Here is a 24806-nt window from a genome sequence, read left to right on the forward strand (position 1 = left end):
TTCATTTTCCCTTCCTCTTGATCCATTTCAGAAGGTGTTTAAGTTGTCTTCAAGTGATTTTATGTATTTATGTGTTTTGATAGAAGACAATTTATAATGGCCAAAAGCTGATTTTTTAATGCCATTATCCTTGTTCTCATGGAAGAAGAACAGAAAGTATGAAACACAATGAAGCTTACAGAAGTTGTGAAACAGTTGACTCCAGCAACTCAATTACCTCTCTATTTATTCCAGAGATTAATTTGGGAATTTGTGACCCTTACTGATTAAATGTCCTTTGGAAATAATTCATATAGTGTGTACTCACAGGTAAAGTAAAGCCTTTGGCACTGCCACATATGAGGAAAATATGTCTTCAATCAAAGGCTTGAACACATGCACGCTGTTTTCCAAATGGCACAAACACCATTATAGATCACTTCTTCCATGAAATAAAGCAAATTGGTCAGGTTTCAATCTTTAAACTCATGAATTTATACCCAGTTGAAAGTACATGCATCTTAAGAATGTCTTGGTTCTTTCTGTTGTTTTCTGTTGTTTTTGAATCTGATAGTTGAAGTTCAAAACTGAAGCTTTCTCAATGTGAAGGTCTATAAACTTTGGTTTCTTCTCCCATCCCCCAGCAAAAAATGAAAGGAATCCATATAATTGGCATTCAAATAATTGTCATCTCTGATAAAAGTATAGATAAATACACACTCTCGGAGTCCTCCTTTAGGGCTTACCGTCAAAACCATCTAACATTGCTGTATCAAGTGTGCAGGTATTTACAAATATATGGCATTAGTTAACAAAACAGTTTGAAAGATATTGGATGAGGAAATTTTACTTTGGATACAGTACTTTGCAGTGCAGATAAAAACATTTAAGCAGGTAAATTATCAAAAGTAGAGAATATCACTTTGTATAAAGGCAGATCATTTAAATATTTTTCCATTTGTAGGTGGACCATATCCATTTATGGTAAGGATGTGTCTTTCTTTCTCACTGTTTCCCTATGGAAGCCAGGAGCAGGCCCAAGGGAAAAGAGCAGGAAGCACTGAAGCAGCAACCACCTGTGTGGTGCCCATACTCGATCTGCACAGAACGGGGCCCTGGATGACACAGAAGCAATTGGTTAAGAAGCTGACTGGGTTTTGTTTGTTTGTTTGTTTTTTGAGACAGAGTCTAGCTCTGTCGCCCAGGCTGGAGTGCAGTGGCACAATCTCGGCTCACTGCCACCTCTGCCTCTCAGGTTCAAGCAATTCTCCTGCCTCAGCCTCCCAAGTAGCTGGGATTATAGGCACCTGCCACCATGCCCAGCTAATTTTTGTATTTTTAGTAGAGACAGGGTTTCACCGTGTTGGCCAGACTGGTCTTGAACTCCTGATCCCGTGATCCACCCGCCTCGGCCTCCCAAAGTGCGGGGATTACAAGCATGAGCCACCGTGCTCGGCCAGTTGACTGGGTTTTTATTTCACTAAACTAACTCTAGTACATTTTGGTCTCATATAGACAGAGCTTGAGCTTTTTTTTAACCCTATTTCTGTATATACCAGTACTTTTTAAGGGTAGAAATGCAGTTCTTCTCAATGTCATGATTGTGTGTATATTTAATCATCACAATTACAGGAGAATCAGAGCCCCGTGTTTTTTACTTGGCACTCCTTTCCCAACAGTATTTTATACAAGAGCTGAGGGGAGAGACTCAAGTGCAAATAGAGACACAGAGAGATAGGAAAGAAGACTCGATGCATTATATAAATTCCATCTTTCCAACTCCTGTGACAGACGTTGGTGACTCCCCTGAAATATGGGCAATCTCATTTCTTGAAGCATTTCAAAACACGCTTTTGGTGTGACATACATGAAAACAATTTAAACCACCAGGCATCTCCTTGGTAAGCTAGGCAGTCGTGTTTTGCAAAGAAGGGCTAGACCGTTTCCTTGAACACCTGACTATAGGCCACGTGATTGTCCGTGGCCAGGGCGTTCTTTAGACACTGCCAGAAGTATGGGTGAGCCTGTGGGTTTGTTGGCCACTCAAGGACAGAACTCCCACAGAGCCTTTTCCGGAGCTGGAGGAACTTGGACTTCTGAAAGGGCTTCTCAAGAAATATCAAGATAATCACATCAACTTTTTCATCCATGAGCCTCTGATGAGACAAGTAAAATGCTATCTTAAAATTTTCGGTCTTTGCATACTTGTCTGTCATCACAAACACTGTCTTTTTGCTAAGCTGTATGCTCTGGGAAAGGTTTTCCAGAACTGGCTGCCCTGGTAACCAGTCCCTTTCCTCAAGACATAAATTAAAATGTTTCTCTCTTGGGTCTTCCAGTTTGGCCACCAGCTCAGCCAAAACCCACTCTGTCACAGCTGGGTCTTTAGTGTCATACACAATAAAAGCATCATAGCAACAGTCTGGTGATATTAGACGCTGATACCCCTTTATCTTGGCCTTACAGAAATGGTAAATATACCACACATCCCAGAAATAGAGGTGACTTGCTGTCATCATCACCATGAGAAAGAGAGATACAGATATGGAAAGTGAGAACAGAATCAGGTTAGTCAGATCTAACTCACAGGTATACAGATCCAGGGAGACCACACTCTGGCCTTTGTGTGCTCCTGGCCCCACACAAGTCACGTCTGTGGCCAGGTAAGGAATAGTCACCTCCGTATGGTTAACCCACCAGACAAACCACACAGCATCACAGGTGCACAGAAACCGATTATGATGCAAAAGCAACATCTTCAGATTGTTGAGGACATTTTCTGGGAAGCTGGTCTTTTGGATCATCTGGATTTTATTTGAGCTGAGATCCAGATATCGCAACTGGAAGGCATCTTGTAGAAAATACTTCGTCAGACTCCTGATTTGATTATTCTTAAGAATCAGATTCTTGAGGCTTCTGGAACAGTTGGATAATCTCTCAGGGACAGTCGTCAGTTGGTTGTGGCTGAGGTCCAAAGTTTCCAGGTTCTTTAGACAACGGAGTTTTTCCCAAATGAAAGATTTGAGCCCATTTTTGGCCAAAGAGAGATTCTTTAGATTTGGAGGCATACCATCAAAAACTCCAGAAGGCAAGAAACTTAGGGAATTTTTAGAGATGTCTAATTCCTCTAATTTTAGCAGATTCTTGAATAATTGTAAGTATCTGTTATCACCATCTCTCCATAAAACATCTAAGTGATTTCCTCTGAATTCCAGAGTTCTAAGAGACTCACTCTCCATGGTCCTGCTGGTGGAGGAAGAGATGTCATTGTCGTTCATCATCAGTTTCTGCAGAACCTTTAGGTTCTTGGTAAAGTTTAGCATATGAGTAATTCCTTCTGATTGAAAATAATGGCTATTACTGCTTATATCTAGAACTTCCAATTTGCGAAGCTCTTCAAATGCTGTTGAATGGAGTAAATCAAGCCGGTTGTTGGAGAAGTCCAAATATCTCAGCTCTGCTAAAGGTTGGAATTCACTGCCATTAAGAGTTTGGCTAATGAGATTTCCTGACAAATTCAGGCATTTGAGGAAAGAAAGATGCTGAAAATCAGAGGACTTGATAAAAAATATACTATTTTTACTTAGATCCAAGGTCTGCCCATACTTGTAGCAGCTTTCATTAACAGACATGAAAGAAGCCTCTTTGTTTTTGAACCTGCAACTCCTTGCATACTTATCGTATCTGAAATAATATAATTGTTCCAGGACCTGGGGTTCATAACTTTCTACAGAAGTTCTGGCATTTGAGCAGAAGCCAACTTCACTTGAATCTCCTGAAGGTGATATTTTATTCACGGAAAGATCTATGACTTTCAATCTTTTAAATTGTTTAAACATGCTGAGGTTAGCAATTTTTATAAAGTTAGTACCAAGATCAAGAACTTCAAGATTTTGAAGATTATGTAATGGAGAGAGGTTAAAGCTTTTCAGTTCTTTGAAGACATACCCTCTGATCCGCAGAATTTTCAGGCTTTTCAGTGAAGAAAATGCTTGTGATAGATTCATAGATGCACGATAGACCTGAAGTTCAAAATTGAAAGACAGATCCAGTTGGATGAGGTTGGGGAGAAAATGCAGAAATTTGGCATCCCCAATTTCTTTGGCCAAGAAGTTTTGGGACAGATCTAGTTCCTGGAGATTGTTGATGTTCTTAAACCATCTTGGGGGCACATGCTGAAGAGAGTTACTGTGTAGACGTAAAACTTTTAATTCTGTCAGTGCATCAAAAGCATTTACAGGGATCTGTAGGGGAGAATTATTTTTACATGGCGTACAAGGAAATGGGGCATTATAACAACGAGGGCAATTTCCACTTAGGTCAAGAATTTGTAATTGGTTGAGGTTATTAAAATCATCTTCTTGGATTTCTGCAATCATGTTGTTGTAGAGATATAGTTCTGTTAAAGTAGATGGCAAAACAGTAGGGACAGTTGTGACATTGTTATCTTTCAGGGAGAGCACTTTTAACTTTGTCAAGTTTAGGAAGGCATCTTTTTCTATTGAATATGAAACATAACAAGGATTTCGATAATAACAGTTTTGGCCCAGGTAGAGTATTTCTATGTTGGCCAGTTCTGTTAGATTCTCTTTTCTGATGGAAAAGATGTTGTTGGCCTCAAGGCTGAGAAGCTGTAAGCTGGGTGGAAGGCCCTGCGGTATCTCTAGAAGCTGGTTTCCATCCAGGTAAAGGGATTTTAAATAAGTGAGTCCACTAAAGCTTCTGGGTTTAATCTGCAGCCTCCTGGGGCACATGTTGCTTTTTGACCCCAATCGAATAGGTACACAGTTGCATCTGAAATCGATCTCTACCAGATGGTCCAGTCTGTGAAAGGACGCTGGGGAGATGTCTGGTATGTGGTTAATGGTGAGGGTGAGGTTCGTAGTGTTGGTGGGAATACCTCCAGGAATTTCTGTTAAATGCTTGTCTGTGCAGTCCACGATCACATGGTTCTTTGGAACATCCAGAGTGACATCACAGGGCAGAGTTTTAGGAAACCATCTAGCCCCAAGGAGTTTGGAAATTAGGATTATGTTAAAAAGGATAAGAATTTGTCTCTTCAGTGTCCACACTGGAAACATCTGAAAGTATAAGAAAGAACAAATCATTGCTCTAAAACATACCAAGAATCAGAATTAAAATTTCCCATTTGCTGCCTCTCTTTTGCAACATTTTAAGAACAAATAATTCAGGCCTTGTTTTCAACTGTCTAAACAGCAGCCCCAACCCCATGACTGTATTTTTCAGTTACTGAGATTTGCAATTATTTAGTTACATATTTAGCTTTTAGCATCTTAGCTTTTTAGCAAAAGAGCTTTCAAGATGGTAGAAGCAGCATTTTTCTATTCGTTGTTACATGGAACACTAAAATGACAGAGCCATCAATTCACTGCCAAAGTCGGAAATTTGGAGGGTGAAGAAATGTTAGAATATGGATACCCCCAGGAAAAATAACACATGAAGACTTCAGTGCAATTTATGTTGACCCGCTAAACCTGCCCGGGTACACATTACTTGAGTCTTTCAAAATATTTGAGTCTCAGAATATTCTAAGATTCCCATTTTACAAATGAAGACATCGCTCAGCAATATGAACTGATTGGCCCAAGGTTACCCAGCTAGTAAGTGGCATTTGATTATAAAACATAGATTCCTGCCATTCTGGCACTGACATTCTACAATCTGGCTCTCATCTTGGATTGTTTTCAGAAATAATCTTGCAAATTATCCCCTCCAAGGGGATTTTAGGATGAGCATTTTCCCTACACATTGAGTCTACATTACATAAATTTGGAGAGGAGACAGTAATAGAGTCAGGGCACTGACTGGGTGATGCATAATCAGAGGAACCATATAATTGATCCATTAGTATACTTACAAGAGTGAAGTGGGGCTGTTAATAATTATACCAAGACTATAGGCATAAACCAAGTCTGTCAGGCAAACTGCGACATATGGGAACCTACCCATAAAGGTGATTCTTGTGCATCCAGGTTTAGCATGACAGACACTGGGACCCTAGGGAGAAAGGCCCTAAAAGGGAATATGGGAAGTGCAGAAGAACTTGAATAATCACCTTATTACCTTCAACTGACTCTGCCTTACAGAATACTTTAATCGTGGACTTGCTCTCAAGTTTCAGGATTTCTAGCAACATCTACTCCAGAACACTGGTTTTAGTTTAGTACTTACACATGGAGTGGTCCAGCCTGTGTCTCTACCATAGGGATCTAGCTCAGTTAATGCTTTTATCTTCCCAAGTGAATGAATCAACCAATCATGTTGATATCTAAGAAACCAAATGCCTACTTCCACCAGATGTGGTGGCTCATGCCTCTAATACCAACGCTTTGGGAGGACAAGGCAGGTGGATCGCTTGAAGCCAGAGTTCAAGACTAGCCTGGGCAACAAAGCGTGAGACCCTCTCTCTACAGAAAAAAAAAAAAAAAAAAAATTAGCTGGGCATGGTGGCACACACCTGTAGTTCAGCTACTCGGGAGGCTGAGTTGGGAGGACCCCTTAAGCCCAAGAGTTTGAGGTTGCAGTGAGCCATGATCACACCACTGTACCCCAGCCAGGGTGACAGAGCGAGACCCTGTCTCAAAAGAAAAACAAAAAAAAGCCTACTTCCCTTAATTCCTCTAATTGGAGGTAAATAAGCAATTTTTTTTCCTCCAATGCAAGATGGCTCAGAAGGGCTTTTTCGTGTCTAAAGTTTGTTGGAGTTAGACGTACAAAATTGTCTCTTCTTCTCACCACCCTATCTTTTCCTCCCCATCATTAAAACCATTGAGAGTCCAGTTGACCTCCTTCATTGTTCTTAACATCCTCCTCGCTTTGTAGTTTTAGCTGACATAATATCAACTGAGATCCCTCTACCCTTGGTCTACTCCAAAGCCTCCTCTCTCACTTTCCCAGTCCACCCTATCTATCAAGCTTCCCAAACCTTAATCAATCAGTTTCTTGCTCTGAACTCCTTGAAATTGTTTCCCAGGCTCAAGCGATCCTCCCACCTCAGCCTCCCAAAGTGCTGAAATTACAGTCATGAGCCACTGCACCCAAACTTCTTATTGTATTTTATTTTTTACTGTATGAGCTGAAGCTTTTTATCATGGCATCCAAAGTCTTCCATAATTTGTCCCCTGTCTACTTGTCTGGCTTACCTGATTGAACTCCTCTACTAGCCTCACTAGTCGATACTCCCAAGTTCCCTGACTTGCAAGTCCCTCTGTTTGAAGTCCTCTTCCCTACCATTTTCACCCACCAGAATTCTAATTATCCTTTAAGGCTATGTTTCTCAAAAGGAGCACTCAGATACCTCAGAATATATGGCAATATGCCAGTGGGTACAGGAAGCCCTTAAATAAATATGGTACATCTTTCTAGAGCACCAGTCTTTCTCAGAGATTTAGGAAAAATGTTCACTACTCAGGGAGGAGGAGTTGAGTCAAGATAGGGGGATGGCTATGGTCCCTCATAATAGCATTTTATAGTCCCTGATAATAATATTTATATGGTTATAGGATCCCAGGCCCTGGACCCAACCCCTGCTATGCTTTTGTCCAAAGACATAATGGGTTCATAGATCCCACTATTAGGAGGCAATTGGTAATGCTGCCCAGAGTGATACTGTAAAGCAGAGAGGGGAGTTGTACTTCAGAGGGGGCCAACATGGATAAGTGACAATCATGAACCAGGTCCCTCTTCCCATCCCATTCTCATGTACCTAAATGAGACCCTGGGAAGAAGTGGGAGGATCTCTGAGTTGAGTTGAAAACATGAAGCGATTGAGACAACAGTCCTCATACCGCATTTCCCAGGATGTGCCTAGTTTAAGTGTTTTCGTGATCAGAGAAAATGGAGGCTGTAAAATGAAGGAAGTTTAGTTGTAGAAAAATAAAGTCACCTTCACCAGTGGTGTGATGATAAATGTTTAACAATCAGCTTTCCCTGATTTGTTGTCTTGATTTGTAGCATTTGTCAATTTCTATAGTGGTAAATATTCCCTCCATGGCCAATTTCAAGTAGGGTCCAGCACACCACTGGCCTTAACACACCTGAAATAATGACTGTGAAATTTTTAGTCTCTACACACTGACATATTATAAATTAGAATGCAAATTAATCAGAAAACCTCCCCCCCCCCACCACTTATTTCTAAACCTTTTTCTCACACCTGTCCACTTTTCTCTTTGACTATTACCACCTCCCAACTCCAGTTAGTCATTAGGTCTCATCTGGACCACTGTACTAGACTCCAAATTGTTCTCCCTGCTCCCCCTTCTCCTCTACAATTCATTCATCAAACAGCATCAGAGCGTTCTTTATAAACCTGAATCAGATCAACTACAATGTCTTCCTATTACACTTTAAATGAAATCCAAAGTCTTTACCACTGCTTATATCAAGGGTGTTCTGACTTCAGCCTACCTCTCTGACCTTGAGTCATCCTTCCCCTCCTTTACCACATATCAGCCATCTGGTCTGTTTTCTGTTCTGCATTCAAGCCAGCCTTGTAACCACCACAGTCTTGGCACTTGCTGTTTCCTCTTCCTGAAATCATCTTTCTCCTCCTTTTCCCACAGCCCGGTCATTACCACCCCTTAGTTGCCTATTCAAGTGAAACATCCTCAGAGAGACTTTCCCTGACCAACTTATCTAAATATCTTCCCATGTAAGAATAGTGATAATAATAGTAATAGTAGTTAACTTAGGTAGCACTTACCATTATGCCAGGCATCATTTTGAGTGTTTTCCATATATTAATTCATTTAATCCTCACAGTAATGGATACCACATGTCTTCAATCCCTTATCCAAAAACTTTGGTGCTACATGTGTTTTGGAATTCAGAATTTTTCAAATTTTAGAAGGTAATATGCTACATGTACCCTAGATTATGTAATACCTATTGAGTCCTGGGGCAGCATTCCATAATGAAACACACAAAATTTCCGTAGTGACACATAAGATTGTCCACTCTAAGTGGAATTATTTTTTTAAAAAACTCAGTTATTTATTCTTTATTAAAAAGAATAAAGAAAAAATTCAGTTCAGGTCAAGATCTACCCTCAAATGCATTCAGATCATATTATGTTTGCAACCAACTGAGTTAGGACAAAGCTTTTGGTTTAGAGTTTTGGAATTATGGACTATTATTATTATTATTATTAGAGACTGAGTTTCACTCTTATTGCCCAGGCTGGAGTGCAATGGCATGATCATGGTTCATTGCAACCTCCACCTCCCGGGTTCAAGTGATTCTCCTGTCTCAGCCTCCCAAGTAGCTGGGATTGCAGGTACGTGCCACCACGCCTGGCTAATTTTTGTATTTTTAGTATAGACGGGGTTTCACCATGTTGGTTAGGCTGGTCTGGAACACCTGACCTCAAGTGAACCACCCACCTCGGCCTCCCAAAGTGCTGGGATTACAGGCATGAGCCACCGCACCTAGCCTAGACCTCTATTATTATCTCCATTTTACAGATGAGTCAACTGAGGCACAGAGAGGTATATGCACTCTGTAATTGACTACCCTGTTTGATTTCGGTCATAGCCCTTACCACAGTCAGAAATTATCTTGATGATTTATGTTGCTTATTCGTATGATGTATATTCTGTACAAGAATGTAAGCTGCAAGAGGGTAGAGCCTTTTGTGGTCTCATGTAAAACAATGCCTGGCACTTAATTAGGACCTCGTTATGTTTGTTAGATACACGAATGAAAGAATGAATGCCTGCATAAATGAATCGTGAAGTAAAGAAAAATGAAAAAAAATTCTCCTTGGAGTAGGTTCCTTCAGTCTATACCCCCAGACCAAGCACAGGTCAGATTTCTGTCTCTTCTATCTGCTCAGGGATTCCTTGGGGGAAAAGGTTTAAGAAGCTCTGTTTTTATAATGTCTCATTCAAAAACACTTTCTTCAAAAAACCTTCTGGGATCAAACCAGACAGAAGTAATCACTCCTTCCTCTCACCCCTACTGCACTTATTACATGTGAGGTTGTGAAAAGCACTCTGGATGGAGGGTTGGAAGAACTGGGTTCTAGTCCTCTCTCGGTAGTTCATCACCCATATGCCCCTCTGAGGCAGGTTCTGTGCCCAGTAGAAGATTCCCTGCAAAAGAATGATGGACACAGAAACAACAATACGGGACACACTAAGGACCCAGCCAGTGGATCTGGACCAGACAATGCCCCAACAATTCCTTAGCTAGTAATTGTTCCAACTATCTTGTGAAAAAAAGTTTATAATACATGTTAGAATTCTACTGACTCATATTCATTCTTTCATTTGACAGATACGTATTGGATACCTACTAGGAACAGGAGATGCAAAGTCTCTGCCCTTAAGGAGCTCAAAATCCTGTGGAAGGGAGAAAAAAAAATACACGTCTAAAATACAATGTAGAAAGACCATTAGTTCCTTCCAGACAAGATGCTACCACTTGTATATGTGTAGCTGAACTGTATGTTGTTCTTATTCCAGCTGATAGTTATTGATATTTTTTGGTCCTTAATTTTGATTTTGATCCTGAATTTTGATACTCTCAGTTCTTTTTTCTCTCCATAGAGTCCAAAGTTTACTACACATATCCCAACATGTTTTCTGCCTTTCTCTCATCTCATAATGACAGAACCTCCATTTGTAGTTGGGCATATATCACTCTGAAAAATAATTATATCTCCCAGACACACTTGCAGCTAAGTGTGGCTATATGACTAAGTGACACCCAATTAAATTTGGGTGGAAGTGAGATGTACAGTTTCTGGGACATGTCCTTAAATGGTGGGGCTGTTCCCCTTTCTCCTGTCTACTTCGACCTGGCTTCTTGTAATATGGATGTTGTAGCCAGCCATCCTGGGCAATGCACATGAGAAAAATGAGCTAGGGATGGTACAGCAACCAGGTAGATGACCCAGAGCATCCAGATCCTTCCTTATATGACCTCAGAGAGCAGAGCAGAAATAATGGCTTGGAACTGCTGACTGCCAAGAGTTTATGAGAAATAAAAATATTGTTATGCTAAGCCAATGTCAATTGGATTTTCTATTGCACAAATGCAAACCTAATTTTAACCAGTGTAGAATTTGGAAATAAGTTACTCTCCATGAGTGAACCTAAAATATGGGATACGGATGTCATCAGGCTATTGGCAAGACTCAGATATCAGAGGCTGCAAAGGTGGGTGGCCCATGTTATGCCATCACAAGATATCTGATAAAACTGTCACCTGTGCTATCTTGGAGGGCAGAACACATGCCAACTGTGACTTTACTCTTAGGGGAAATGATTTGGCAATATTCGTAATGATGATGTGTGTTGGTGGCTTCTTACTGTTTTTAGCAGTCTTACAAAAGAAATGAAATAGGACTGAAGTTAGCCAGTCCGCAAGCACGGCTAGAAGGAAATACAGTTTTGCCCTGGCTGCAACTCTACACTTTAAGTTGAGTAAGATATCCTGAATTTTAAGGCCTTGCAAGGTGGAAAAAGCCAACTTCTACTGTAGTTTACCCCAAAATAAAGCAGATTTAATGGATACAGACAAAGTAGCAACTTAGATGAATTAAGTGTGTGCCCATGGGCATTTTCTAAGCACTTCCTATTAAGCATTTTCTAGTAGACAGTGAAAGCCAGTCCAGGGCAAAAAATCTGATTGAAGAGTGTGGCCTTCCCCTTGACTCATGCAGCCTCAGGGTAGTTGATTCAATTGAGAGAGGGGAGCACTGACAAAGCATAGAGTCTTTAGACTTCAGACTGTCTAGAACTGCTCTAATGTCATAGTCACATGTGGATCCTTAAATTTAAATTAATTAAAATTCAATCTCTTAGTCACACTAACTATATTTCAAGGGCTCAAAAAGCCACATTAGGCTAGTGGCTGCTGTATTCAAGGGTACAGATAGAGAACATTTTCATCATTGCAGGAAGTTTTATTAGATAGCATTGGTCCAGACCAATAAGTCAGCAAACTTACTCTGTAAAGGGCCAGATGGTAAATATTTTAGCAAAATTGAGGATATTATGGAGGTACTTAAATAACCATTTAGAATGTAACTACTTAGAATAGTAAAACCTGTTCTTAGCTCACAGGTCATTAAACAACAACAACAACAACAACAACAGGTAGTGGGACAGATTTAGCCCATGGGTCATACTTGGCAGACCTCTGGTCTAGACCAAACCTTAGGCTGTGATAAACTTGTGCATGGAATTAATTCTAAGCAAATTCATTCCAAGTCTATATTATTTAATGCTTATCCAAATTCTAAGAGATATGCTCATTTACAATGAGGTAAGTGAAATGAATGCTGAGGTGAGACCTAGGTGATTGAGACAGAGGTGGCACTCTTAGCCACTCTGCTATTCTACTTCTCGAGATGTCAACTCAGTCATTGTCCCTATAGATGGAGAACACTTTGAGGTCCAGAAGCCTTGTTTGTCTTTACATGTACTCCATCATTAGGATGCTCGCCACATAGTGAGTGCAAGCTAAATATTTGCTGAGTAAACCAAGGCTTTGAACTTTCTTAAAATCCCATAGAAGACTCACATTATACTAGTATAAATAGTAAGGCTTTTTCCCTGAAGATCAGATTTTCACTAGGTGACAAGGAGAGACCAGGAGGGTTTGGGGCCTCTGAAGGAAGGATTGAAGTGGGGAGCATCCCACAGAAGAAACGAGGGTGGTATCATTGGAAGGGCACGGAAAGTGGAGCTGCAGATGGACTCTTTCATAATCCTTTTTCTCAGACGCTCTGTCCCTTTGAACCTGAAACCCCAGCGAAAGCACAGAGCTCATTTGTCTCTTGTGGGAAGAGACACAGTCAGGATGGGGCTGCCCTTGTCCTATGCTCAATAGTTGAGCCCAAGCCCCTTGACCCTTGGAATGCTTTATGCCAAACAAAACATATCTTGGCTCTCCACACCGGCTGCACGGGAAGCCTGGAACTCGGAGATACCAGCAAGTGTGCATTCCAAGATCCATGCCAGAAGGAAGATTAACTGCAATGGGAAAGTTGGGCTCTGATCAAGCAGGTGAGGGAAAAAAATGAACTCACTATTTATTAGAGTAGTAAAACCCATTCTTAGCTCACAGGTTGAAAAAAAAACAGGTGATGGCACAGATTTAGCCCACAGGTCATAGTTGGCAAACCTCTGGTCTAGACCAACCCTTAGGCTGTGTTAAACTCGTGAATGGAGTTAATTCTAAACAAATGAACAAAGCGTTTCTAGATTTGTTATTTAAAGAGAAAGTATACCTAAAAGATCATCTAGAGAAGATGACTTAAAAGTGTGAAATATTCCTTTATTCCAATGGAAATTTCCTTCAGTGTAGAAATTTCTCCTTTCAAGCCATTGGAAAGGACCTGCTTCAGACTTAAGCTGGAACCTTAGCTTCAACTATCGTTATTTTGAGATTTAAGGGTTCAGCAACAAGCCAAGTCTGTTTTTCCATCTGATACAAGTAATCTATCTTATTTTGTTTTGCTTCGGGGTTTTTTTTTCTTTGTAATGATTGCCTAAAGACATACATCTTTTGTAATTTGATTTGTAAAACAGCATAGTGTACCATGATATAGGCCTGGCTTTGGTAATGAATCATAGCTAATTACACATGCAAATACACTGGGTAAATTTGGATGCTCAATTAGCAAACTAATTATTGTAAAAATGGGAATGGGTGATTTTATACACACAGGTGTTTCTATTTTCTCAATATATCATCTCTTTAGTTAAAATGGAAAATATAGAATTTATATTGAACAGCTATCAGACCATGATTTATGGTTTTTTTTTTTAATAATGGCTGCCTTTTATTACTTATGGTATGCCAGGTTCTAAGGCAGACTTGTTTATATTACATCATTGATCCCTCATACTGAAGTTGAAAGGCCATACAAATATTCTCATTTTATTGATGTGGAAGCAGAGATCAGACAGGCAATTTCAAACCAAGATTCAGACTCATTGTTGACCAATTCTATTCAAGTTGCCTCACACAGTTACAGCAAATGCACTTGGTATAATGTGTGTCTGCATTTTGATTAATTTCCTTTTCAGTTCAAGGATTCTTGGTACTCTAATGCTTCTATTTTGTGCCACTTAGAGGTTTTGGGAGATAGAGAAATTGGTTTGTTTTTATAAGAAAAATTTGCAAGTATTAAAAAATGGTGGCTGGGCACACTGGCTCACATGTGAAATCCCAGCACTTTGGGAGGCCAAGGCAGGAGGATCACCTGAGGTCAGGAGTTTGAGACCAGCATGGCCAACATTGTGAAACCCCATTTCTACTAAAAATACAAAATTAGCTGGGTGTGGTGGTGTGCACCTGTAATCCCAGCTACCCAGGAGGCTGACGCAGGAGAATTGCTTGAACTCGGGAGGCAGAGGTTGCAGTGAGCTGAGATCACACCACTGCACTCCAGCCTGGGTGACAGAGCAAGACTCTGTCCCCCCCCCCCCAAAAAAAAGGCGTATTTGTGTTTTGAGTGGGACCAACTTGAGGGAGAAAAAAGAAAGATATTTTTAAGATTTTTCTTAATGAATTGCATCCAATGTCCATTGTATTAGTCTGTTCTCATGCTACTAATAAAGGCATATCCGAGTTTGGGTAATTTATAAAGAAAAATAGATTTAATGGACTCACAGTTCCACATGACTGAGGAGGCCTCACAATCATGGTGGAAGGTAAAGGAGGAGCAAAGGTACGTCTTACATGGCGTCAGGCAAGAGAGCATGGGCAGGGAAACTGCCCTTTATTAAACCATCAGATCTCATGAGACTTATCCACTATCATGAGAACAGCATGGGAAAAACCTGCCCCCATGATTCAATTACCTCCCACCAGGTCCCTCCCATGACATGTGGGGATTATGGGAGCTACAATTCAAGGTGAGATTTGGGTGGGGACACAGCCAAACCATATCATCCAGCAATGTTACGTTAGGGCAGTCTGTGAATTTAGAAATTTAAAGGCACATTGAGCTTTACCTCCATAATGAATTATATGCTCACACAGTCATTCAACAAACATTATTGAGAATCTACTCTGTGCAAGGTACTGTGCTAGATAAAGTAGGGAAATCATGATGAGTCAAACACCATTGCTGCTCAATTAGGAACCAAATACATCTGCTGCTCTATCATCAGAAGTTGTGTGTATCTCTTGAGCACAGAACTCTCTCTCTGCTGTCAGGGAAATCTATGGTGAGAAAAAACAATGTATTGTGGGGCAAGGGCTAAATCAGGCCTAAAGGTAACACTGCTTTCCCACTCTTCAAACAAAAGTTTGAATAAACAACTCTTCAAGGTGGCAAAACCTATCCACCTGGATGCATTATTTTGATGGCAAGACTGAAGACCATATTCAAGATTGAATTTTACTGATTTTAGATCTGTATTAGATTCCTACCATAATGTTTACAGTTGTAGAGATCTGATTATTAACAGGAAAAAAAAATTTACCAAGCTGTTTTTAACTTCACGCTTTCCAAATAGCATTTTTATCTTCAAAACTTTGTAAACTTGCAAGAGATGTCTGGTTGCAATCAGAGGAGTGAGAAGGACATGTATATAACTGGGAACTATTAGATGGCAAAAATGAGGAAGTGAAGGTAAGCGGTTTGTGTCTTGCGACAAGTTAGAAGACTGGGATTAGTCTGATTTCTCCTCGTGTTTATTTATTTTCGGGGTTAGCACCATATGAACTGAAAGTCAGATTTGTTTTCAGTCTCTCTGTCTGCTACAGGGCTACCAACTGAATTATCCTGAACCTTGACTTTCTCATCTACAAACACTGGAGTTTAGCTAACTGACCTTAATGGTCCTTTTCTATTGTGCTTATTCTATGACTCTAATGGTTGGTGTAGAGCCCCCTGAAACTTATTTGCCAGGGTCTGTCCTCAGCTGGGAGTCTTCATAACCCCCTGGAACCTCAGGCTGCTACTGTTTCAAAATGGTCCATGCAAAGCTTCAAACCACCATAAAGCTTCTAAGAATTCCACAGAGGGAGGAAAAAAACAACTAGTACATGTTTTGTTTTTCTTTGAAGTAAGTATTATATGTCTTATTTATTTATTTATTTATTTATTTATTTATTTATTTATTTATTTATTTTGGACAGAGTCTCACTCTGTTGCCCAGACTGGAGTACACTGGCTGGATCTTGGATCACTGCAATCTCTGCCTACCCGGTTCAAGTGATTCTCCTGCCTCAGCCTTCTGAATATCTGGGATTACAGACACCTGCCACCACTCCCAGCTAATTTTTGTATTTTTAGCACAGACAGGGTTTCACCATGTTGGCCAGGCTGGTCTCGAACTCCTGACTTCAGGTGGTCTGCTTACCTCGGCCTCCCAAAGTGCTGGGATTACAGGCAAGAGCCACTATGCCTGGCCTTATATGTCTTCAGATAAAACTATTGTATTAGTTTGATTCAGCTCTCTGAAATAGTAAGAATGGGAAGAATTACATGACAATCCATTGATTTGAGAGAATGGTTAAAAATGGGAAGTTGGCCAGGTGCGGTGGCTCAAGCCTGTAATCCCAGCACTTTGGGAGGCCAAGACGGGCGGATCACGAGGTCAGGAGATCGAGACCATCCTGACTAACACGGTGAAACCCCGTCTCTACTAAAAAATACAAAAAAAAAAAAAAAAAAAAAGGGAAGTTACCAATAGTAAAATATCAAATGTCCCTTAAAAAGAATGTGGAAGAGCTGTGGGTATTGACATAAAAAGTTATGCATGATCTACTATTAAGTTACAAAAAATAAAGGGGATTTTAAAAGCAGCATTGAAATAACATATAGCATATAATGCCTTTATTATAAATATATATGCATATATTTGTATTTGCAGAGAAAAGTAGGAAAGAATACACAAGAAACCTTTAACAGCAATTTCTTCTGGGCAGCGGTATGAAGTGACCTTCCCTGGGGACACAGGGACTTCTATTTTTATATTATACCCTTCTCTATTCTTTGACTTTTTAACATAAAGAATATATTTTTTTATTAAAACTTTTAAAATCAAATTACAGAGGAAATAAAATCTCATCATAACAATGTAGAAGGAAATTGTGAAAAAGGAAAAATTCAACAAGTACTTATTGATGTCTGCAACATGCCAGGTACTCTTCTAGGTGTTTGGGACATCAGCGGACAAAATAGAAAAGATTTCCGCTCATCTGTAGCTTATGTTCTCTAAATAATAAGCACAACAATATACAACTGTCAGAAGTGATATTGCATGTCAAGTGATAAGTGTTACTGGAAAAGAAAACAGGGCAGAGTGAAAAGGATCAGGAAAGTGGAGTAGGAATGTGATGATAAATAGGGCAGCTTGGATAGGCATCATTAAGAAGTTGATATCTAAACAAAGACCTCAAGGAAAGGAGAAAGTCATCCATATAGACATCCAGGGGAAATGCATTCCAGACAGATAAATTAGCCTAGAGCAAAGGCCCCAAGGTGAAAACATGCTGGAATATTCACAGAAATGGCAACGAGGCCAATATTGCTGAAGCTGGGGGAGTAGGAGAACAACAGGAGATGAAGTCGGAGAGGGAATGTCCCCAAGCATGTTGGGCTTTCTCTACCTTTCCATGGATGGTGGTCTCTGCTCTGGGTGGAATGCAGATGCATTGCAAATTTTTGAGCTGACAGTCAGTTGGTCTGACTTACATTTGAGAAGGATGCTGCTGGCTGCTGTGTTGAGAATAGACAGTGAGAGGCAAGGGTGAAAGCAGGGAGACTAGTGGAGAGGCTATTACAGTCATTCAAGCAGAAGTCCCAGGTGGCAGTGCTGGAGGGGGTAGGAACTGGCCGAACACTAGATATGTTTTGAACACTAGCTAAATAAAATATGACTTCAAAGTTCTTGGAAGAATGTAAAGAGAGGGATTAGAGACAGCAAACATTTCTAGGAGGTTTCCTGTCAAGAGGACCAAAGATATGGTGGGTAGTTCACAGGCAATACAGATTTCACCTTGCGCGTACTGGCACACTCACTCTCTCTCTCTCTCTCTCTCTCTCTCTCTCTCTCTCTCTCTCTCTCTCTCTCTCTCTGTTTCTCCCTCTCTCCCTTTCTCTCCCCCACTTGCTTTGGAGTCCTGAGTCATCACCCTTGTAAAACGCCTGGCTATACAACAACCACCATATCAGGGAGACCGCATGGAGACAGAGACACCTGAGGAGCTGCAGCTGCTCCAGCACCTAGCTGTTGCGTCTCCCAGCCCAGGCATCAGATCTGGAGAGTGAGTCTTCAGGTAACTCCAGTCGCAGTCACCACCTGACTGCCACCTCAAGAGAGACCCTGTGGGAGAGCTGCCTAGTGAGTCCAGTCAACTCCTGGACCCGTGACAGAAAGCAGTATATGATTGTTGTTGTTTGAAACCATTGCATTTTGAGGTGATCTCTTATGCAGTGATAGGTAACTGGATCAGGAGTCAGGCAGGACTTATGGGAGCAGATGGTCTAGGTAGGTACATAAGGGGGAGTAGAAAATGGAGAGTCCCCCAAGAGGGTTGGAGAGTTTTCTGGATGGAGAAGTAGAGTATGATTGCAATAAGGAATTCCCCCGCCCACCACACCCCAGCAAAAGAAACCCTCACCTTTCTGTATTGAATTGGCATACATGCCCCTGCCAGTCTATTATATATTCTTTGCATAGCTGTTATCTGGCTACGATGGATTATTTTCAGCAGAATTCTTGGCAAAAGGAAATTTATCTTCAGATGAGACTATTTGAGGCCTGGGGAACACTTGCATTTTTATAGTGAGTTAAGAAGGATTTGCTGCTCTCCTGACTCCACTCTTTTACCCAACTAACCAACCAGTCAGAAAGGCCCCTGGGCACCCCCTAGGCTACAATATGCCAGCCCTGAGAGGACCACAGCCCCATACACTCAGCTGTTCCTCCAAGCAACTTTCAAGATCACAGGGCAGGAAAAAGCCAAGTTGCCTGAGTTTAAAAGGAAATGTTGGGATCTGCATTTCTAAGAGAAAGAGTTGCTTGAGCCAAAATGTGTAAGGGGCTTTCTGTGATGGCTGGGAGCCTGCAGCGGGGGTCTGGGAGAAACCAGAGGGGATGGCTGCCTGGCTGAAGAAAACTGAGAAAGGGCATGGAAGAAGTAAGCAGTGGGGGACGATTGCTGGAAACCCTTGCCCTCAAATTCATTGACTTTTTGCCATGTTTATATCACACTGAACTGTTTGGTAACTAGAGATGTGTTGTGTATGTCTCCCTAGAGAATAACCAAGCACTGTGAATAAGAGAAGTTGCTGAAACGCTGTTCATTTTATAGACAGAGCCTCTGCTAGGAATTTCCCAAATAGATTTATTAACAAATATCCCCTATTTGTGAATTTTGAAATATTTTTAATTTTAGTTTAATCTCTGTAAAGTACAAATGCCATGAATATCAGTTTCATTATGTCACCAAAACGTTTAAGTACAAAGATGTAAACCACTTGCTTTTTTTAAAAAAAGGAGAGAATTATCATTTGCTTCCTATCATTTTAGCCCAACAGACTTAGTTTTCAAACTAAAAGAATAAAAGGATATAAAGTTGTCTTACGTAAATTAGGAACCCAACAGCTATTATGCATCACAACAGTCACCAAAGACCATAGGACCCTCCAACTTATTTCCCCTTATACCTTATCCTCTTGTTTTCTGTAAGCCACAGACTGACATACTTTTTCTGTAAAGGGCCAGTTAGCAAATGGTTTACGCCTTGCAGGCCATCGGGGTCTCTGTCACACTACTCAACTCCTTGAATAGTTTGCCATCGTAGTGCAAAAGCACTTATCAACAATACGTAAACAAATATTCAAACAATAAAGCTATTTGTAAACACTGAAACTTGAATTGAATATAACTTTTACATGTCACAAAATAGTAATTTTGCTTTGATATTTTTCAGTCTTTTAAAAAATAAGTATACATATGTAACAAACCTGCACGTTATGCACATGTACCCTAGAACTTAAAGTATAATAAAAAAAAAAAAAAAAAAAGAAAAAGCTAGCCAGCCACAGAAAAAGACATAGAGGAACCTTAAATGCATATTGATAAAGAAAGAAGTCAATCTGAAAAGGCTGCATACTGTATGATTTCAACGATATGACATTCTGGAAAATGCAAATCTATGGAGACAGTAAAAAGATGAGTGTTTGTCAGAGGTTCACCTGGGATGGGATTGTTGGACATGAGTAGAGGGAGGGATGAATAGGTACAGGAGAGATAATTTTTTAGTTTTTATTTTTTTAAGGCGGGGTCTTATTCTGCCACCCAAGCTGAAGCATGATCATAGCTCACTGCAGCTTTGAACTATGGGACTCAAGAGACCTCCCATTGCAGCCTCTAGAATTGCTGGGACCACAGGCAGACACCACCACACGAGCTCAGCACAGGATATTTTTAGGGCAGTGAAAAGTATTCTGTATGGTACCCTATGGTGGATGCACGTCATTACACATTTGTCAAAACCCATAGGATGTACCCAAGAGTGAACCCTAATGTGAACTCTGGACTTAACAATGGACTTTCATGAATAATAACGTAACAATATTGGCTCATCAATTACAACAAATGTACCACACCAATGCAAGATGGTAATAATAAGGGGAGTGGGGGGTGCAGGAGCATATAGGAACTTGATACCATCTACGCAATTTTCCAAAAACCTAAAACTGCTCTAAAAATAATCTATTAATTAATTTTTTAAGAACTCAAAGAAACAAAAGCCTTGGCAGTGTTTTTTACATGATCAGGTATGTGCCACACCATGGCTGGTCTAGGTCTCAGTCTCTCTTGCTCCACCCCTAGCATCTCCTGTGTGTATTTCTTCAGACCCATGTCAACTGTGTGGGCCACTCTCCTGAACTCCTCCCTCTCCATGAGCTCCCAGGATTTTCTAGTTCTCTGGAGTCCCTTTTTAGGCCTTCTGGCAACAAAATTGGAATTTTAGTTACTTGGTTCTGTGTGTACTTCTGCAACTGCATCTGTATTGAGCGCCCAGGGATAAAAGCTACAGACCAAAAAAAATAAAAAATAAAAATTCAAAAAAAAAAAAAAAACAATTTAAAAAACAAAACAATCTTAGCTCATGAGCTGTACAGCAAGTGGGATATAGCCCATGGGCCATAGTTTGCCAACCCCAGCCCTAAACTTTGGTGAGTTTCGGGGATATACATCATTTATTCTTGGAGTGCAGAGGTACTGGCTGGTTAATCTGTAATTATGATTTTTAATTTTAGTACAGCACTCCAAATTTTTAAATAATCAGATTGTATTAATTTAATAAATGGATTACTTAATATCTGTTTTTTTAGCCATAAAGAAATTTCCTATAGGTTAAGAGCAGAATAATGTTTTTACTTTTAAATTTGCTGAACTACTATTGACATTTTGGGAGATGTTCCCTTCTAATAGTAATTTCCCATACCTGCATCTATTTCATATGGTGAGAAACATTGTAGTAATATCCAAGGCTTTGTCAATACAAAAATTTGGTTTTAAATCCTTGTTCTGTCATGTAAGAGCTCTCTGACTTTCATAAATCACTTGATGTCATGAACCTCTGATTTGCTAACTGTAAAATGGTTATAAAGTAGGGATGTTGAGTGAAATTAGAATATGCAACACATGTGTTTATGTAAACCATCATCACAGATTATCCAACATTTAGTAAGCATCTAGTATTTGTCTAGCAGGTAAGTAAAAACATCAGGAATACATGGCACTTATCAGTTTGTAGCTTGCTTTTTTCATTTAACATTATACCATGAGTGCTTTCTTAGGTCATTCAGTATTATTTTAAAAAACATGATTTGATGATTACATAATATTCCGTTTAATGAGTATACTACAATTAATTCACCCCTTCCCAACACGGGACATGAGATTTTTTTTTTGCCTGGTTGCACAGACTATCTTGGTAAATAGTTTTCCATGTACATGATCACTTCTTTTTTTTTTTTTTTTAATTATTTTATTGTTTTTGTTTTTAAGTTCTGGGGTACATGTGCAGGATGTGCTGGTTTGTTACATAGGTAAACATGTGCCATGGAGGTTTGCTGCACAGATCAACCCATCACCTAGGTATTAAGCCCAGCATGCATTAGCTTTTTTCCCTAATGCTCTCTCCTGCCCCACCCTCCCTCGACAGGCCTCAGTGAGTGTTACTCCCCTCCCTGTGTCCATGTGTTCTCATTGTTCAGCTCCCACTTACAAGTGAGAATATGCAATGTTTGGTTTTCTGTTTCTGTGTTAGTTTGCTGAGGATAATGGTTTCCAGCTTCATCAATGTCCCTGCAAAGGACAGGATCTCATTCCTTTTTATGGCTGCATAGTATTCCATGGTGTATGTGTACCACATTTTCTTTATCCAGTCTCATGGTCACTTCTTTAAGAAGAGTTCCTAAAAGTGTAACCTCTAGATCAAAGGATCTGACATATGACTCAATACAGTTGAATATTTTTCCTGTGCTTTTTTGCCTTTTGAATTTCTTATATTGAAAATTATTTTCATGTCTTTTCTTAGAAGAGATATACTATTTCCTCTTTGCACTTGAGTAGGAAGCCATCATATCCAACCTCACCTTTATTGTGTGTGTGCTGGGCTTTGTCTAGGAAGAACAGAAGAGTCTTCAGCACAGCTTTCAGAGCCACCCAAGCTCCTTAACCTCTCAAAGCCCCAGTTTCTTTATTTCTACCTCATCGGGCTACTTTGAGGCCAAAATAGAATCATGTGTATCTAGCCCTCAGCATGATACTTGAGTGATCAAGAAATGTGGGCTCTCTGTATTACTATCATTCCCATTATGCCACCCCTCAAGGGGCAAAGACAGATGTGGGCACAGGTTTGCATTAAAATAGATATCTGGGTTTCTAGGAAATGAAACCATAAGCAGTTGTTTCCTTTGTAACAGTAGCCCCATGGTTAATGCTTCATTAGAACTTTGACACAAAATGAGCCTACGAGCCAACATTCAGATCTACAATGTGTCTGATTTAAGTGACAAAATAATTTCAGAAAAAGGCCATTGACGTCTTTTTCCGAGTTTTGGCATACCTAATAACTCACACTTGCATCATACCACTTGCAAATGACTTGAAAAATAGTCTATTATTTGAGCCTCACAGTGGGCCTGGAAGGCAACTGGGGAGGGATTCTAATGCCTATTTTGTAGTCAGAGAAACTGAGTTTCAGAGGACTTTGATGACAGGCACAAGACCCCTCAACTAGTGACTGGAAGAGCCAGCGCTGACAGACTCTCCTTAATTCAACTTAATCAGGCTCCACTACACCCCTAAGCTTCAGCCTTTGGGCTTCATGTCCATCTTTGCATTGCCCAGTTTAAGCAGAAATCCTGCTAAGTCATTTTATTGATAATCCACTCCTCTTGGTATGTGATCACCCTCAATATCTGATCAAATTCCTCATCCCCCACCATCCCCAGGTGAGGTCTGATCACCCTGGCCTGTCTTCAGCAAGAATCCTGTCAGGTCGGTTTAGCCAGAATCCCTTTTACCCTTGATGTTTCCTCTTAGTAATTTTCCATCCACTGACCCCCACTCTACTCCTTGGCCAGAAATCTTTACTGGTCTTTGGCTGTATTCAGAATTGAGCCCCTTTCTATACTGAGGTCTCTTTCCGCCGATTGCAATAGTCCTGATAGTATCTTTATCTACTGTCCAAATTTAGTTTTCTTTGACAGCACTCAAGCTCGGGGATTTCCCGTATTTTATTGCTATGAGCCTGCCTACACACTTTCATCCACACAGTCATTCAGACAACACCATATGCTGGAAAAAGCACAAAGTAACTTCAGTAATTCAGTGATTTGTTATGGCTTTAAAGCCAAAAATGTAAGCTGAAGAAATGAGATCCATAGAAGCCATGCCCCCAATTCAAACATCTGCTGCTCCTCCCCACAGCACATATTTAATTCTTGTAGGAAGTTGGACAGAGCAAGTGTTGATTAATCTGAAATTGTGAAATGCCCCCTTCATTAATGCCAATTATGAAATATCAGGAAGCACTTTCCCCCAGCAAATAACCTAAGTACAGATTCTTCAACATTGCTCTTGCCAGCTGGTTTCAGTTGTTTCCACAAAGATTACAGATAACACTTTTTAAGGTTCTCTGAGCTGTTCTTACCATTTTTAGTCTTCTTCCAAAATGGAATGTAGAGGTCTGGTCAAAGAGAGCAGAGCATGAGAGGTGCCAAGATCAGCTTGAAATGGACCCAATAGCATCAACTAAGAGAAAGAGAAGATATCAAGCTTTACATCTCAAAGACAGCAAAATACTGTAGCTTAAAGACATGCTGGGATCATTGCTTTAAAATGCACTTGAAACATCTATTTACAGTATTTACTTCCTGAAAGTTAGGTAGACTGGAGACATATTCCAGAAAACCATTTCTAACGTTACTGAAAGTCTAACTTTATCTTTGAAGAATTGACATTTTAGACTACCACATTTTTTATTTATATTCTAAAAAAAAATTTTGTGCATATGATTTCAGTTCCCTCTCCTCTCCTCCCCACTTCCTTATAACAGCACATACATCTACCTACTTAAATTATCTATGTGTGTTCCAATGTTTAAAATACCTTTCTTGATGGTATGGAGTGATCCTATATCTCGAGTCTTCTGAGATGAAATGATGGGTGGCAGGAAGTGTAGAGTCACAAAGACTCCAGGCAGCCAGCCCTGGAGTTTCCAACTACAAAGATCAGGTCGGGGGGCGGGGGGAGGAGAGATTATTTAAGCCACCCCAGATATGGGCTTTGCAAAAGCACTGGGTTCCT

General features: G+C 40.2%; 1 protein-coding gene across 2 annotated transcripts; it reads right to left on the reverse strand.

The window, feature by feature from the left end:
* Nucleotides 1–193: 193 nt before the first annotated feature.
* On the reverse strand, nucleotides 194–24737 carry TLR7 (toll like receptor 7). Of its 2 annotated transcripts, XM_010383282.2 has the most exons (3): nucleotides 24609–24737; nucleotides 24151–24251; nucleotides 194–5060 (listed from the first exon to the last, which is right to left on the reverse strand). In XM_010383282.2, exons 2-3 carry the CDS (start codon nucleotides 24151–24153, stop codon nucleotides 1914–1916), a joined length of 3150 nt encoding a protein of 1049 aa, XP_010381584.1. In that variant the 5' UTR covers nucleotides 24154–24251; nucleotides 24609–24737; the 3' UTR covers nucleotides 194–1913. The 2 variants fall into 2 exon arrangements, with proteins under 2 accessions (XP_010381584.1, XP_030789385.1); XM_030933525.1 differs by lacking the exons at nucleotides 24151–24251; nucleotides 24609–24737 and adding an exon at nucleotides 10298–10332 and having other exon boundaries at nucleotides 1577–5060.
* Nucleotides 24738–24806: the final 69 nt, after the last annotated feature.

Source organism: Rhinopithecus roxellana, chromosome 7, assembly GCF_007565055.1.
Source record: "Rhinopithecus roxellana isolate Shanxi Qingling chromosome 7, ASM756505v1, whole genome shotgun sequence".
NCBI lineage: Eukaryota > Metazoa > Chordata > Mammalia > Primates > Cercopithecidae > Rhinopithecus > Rhinopithecus roxellana.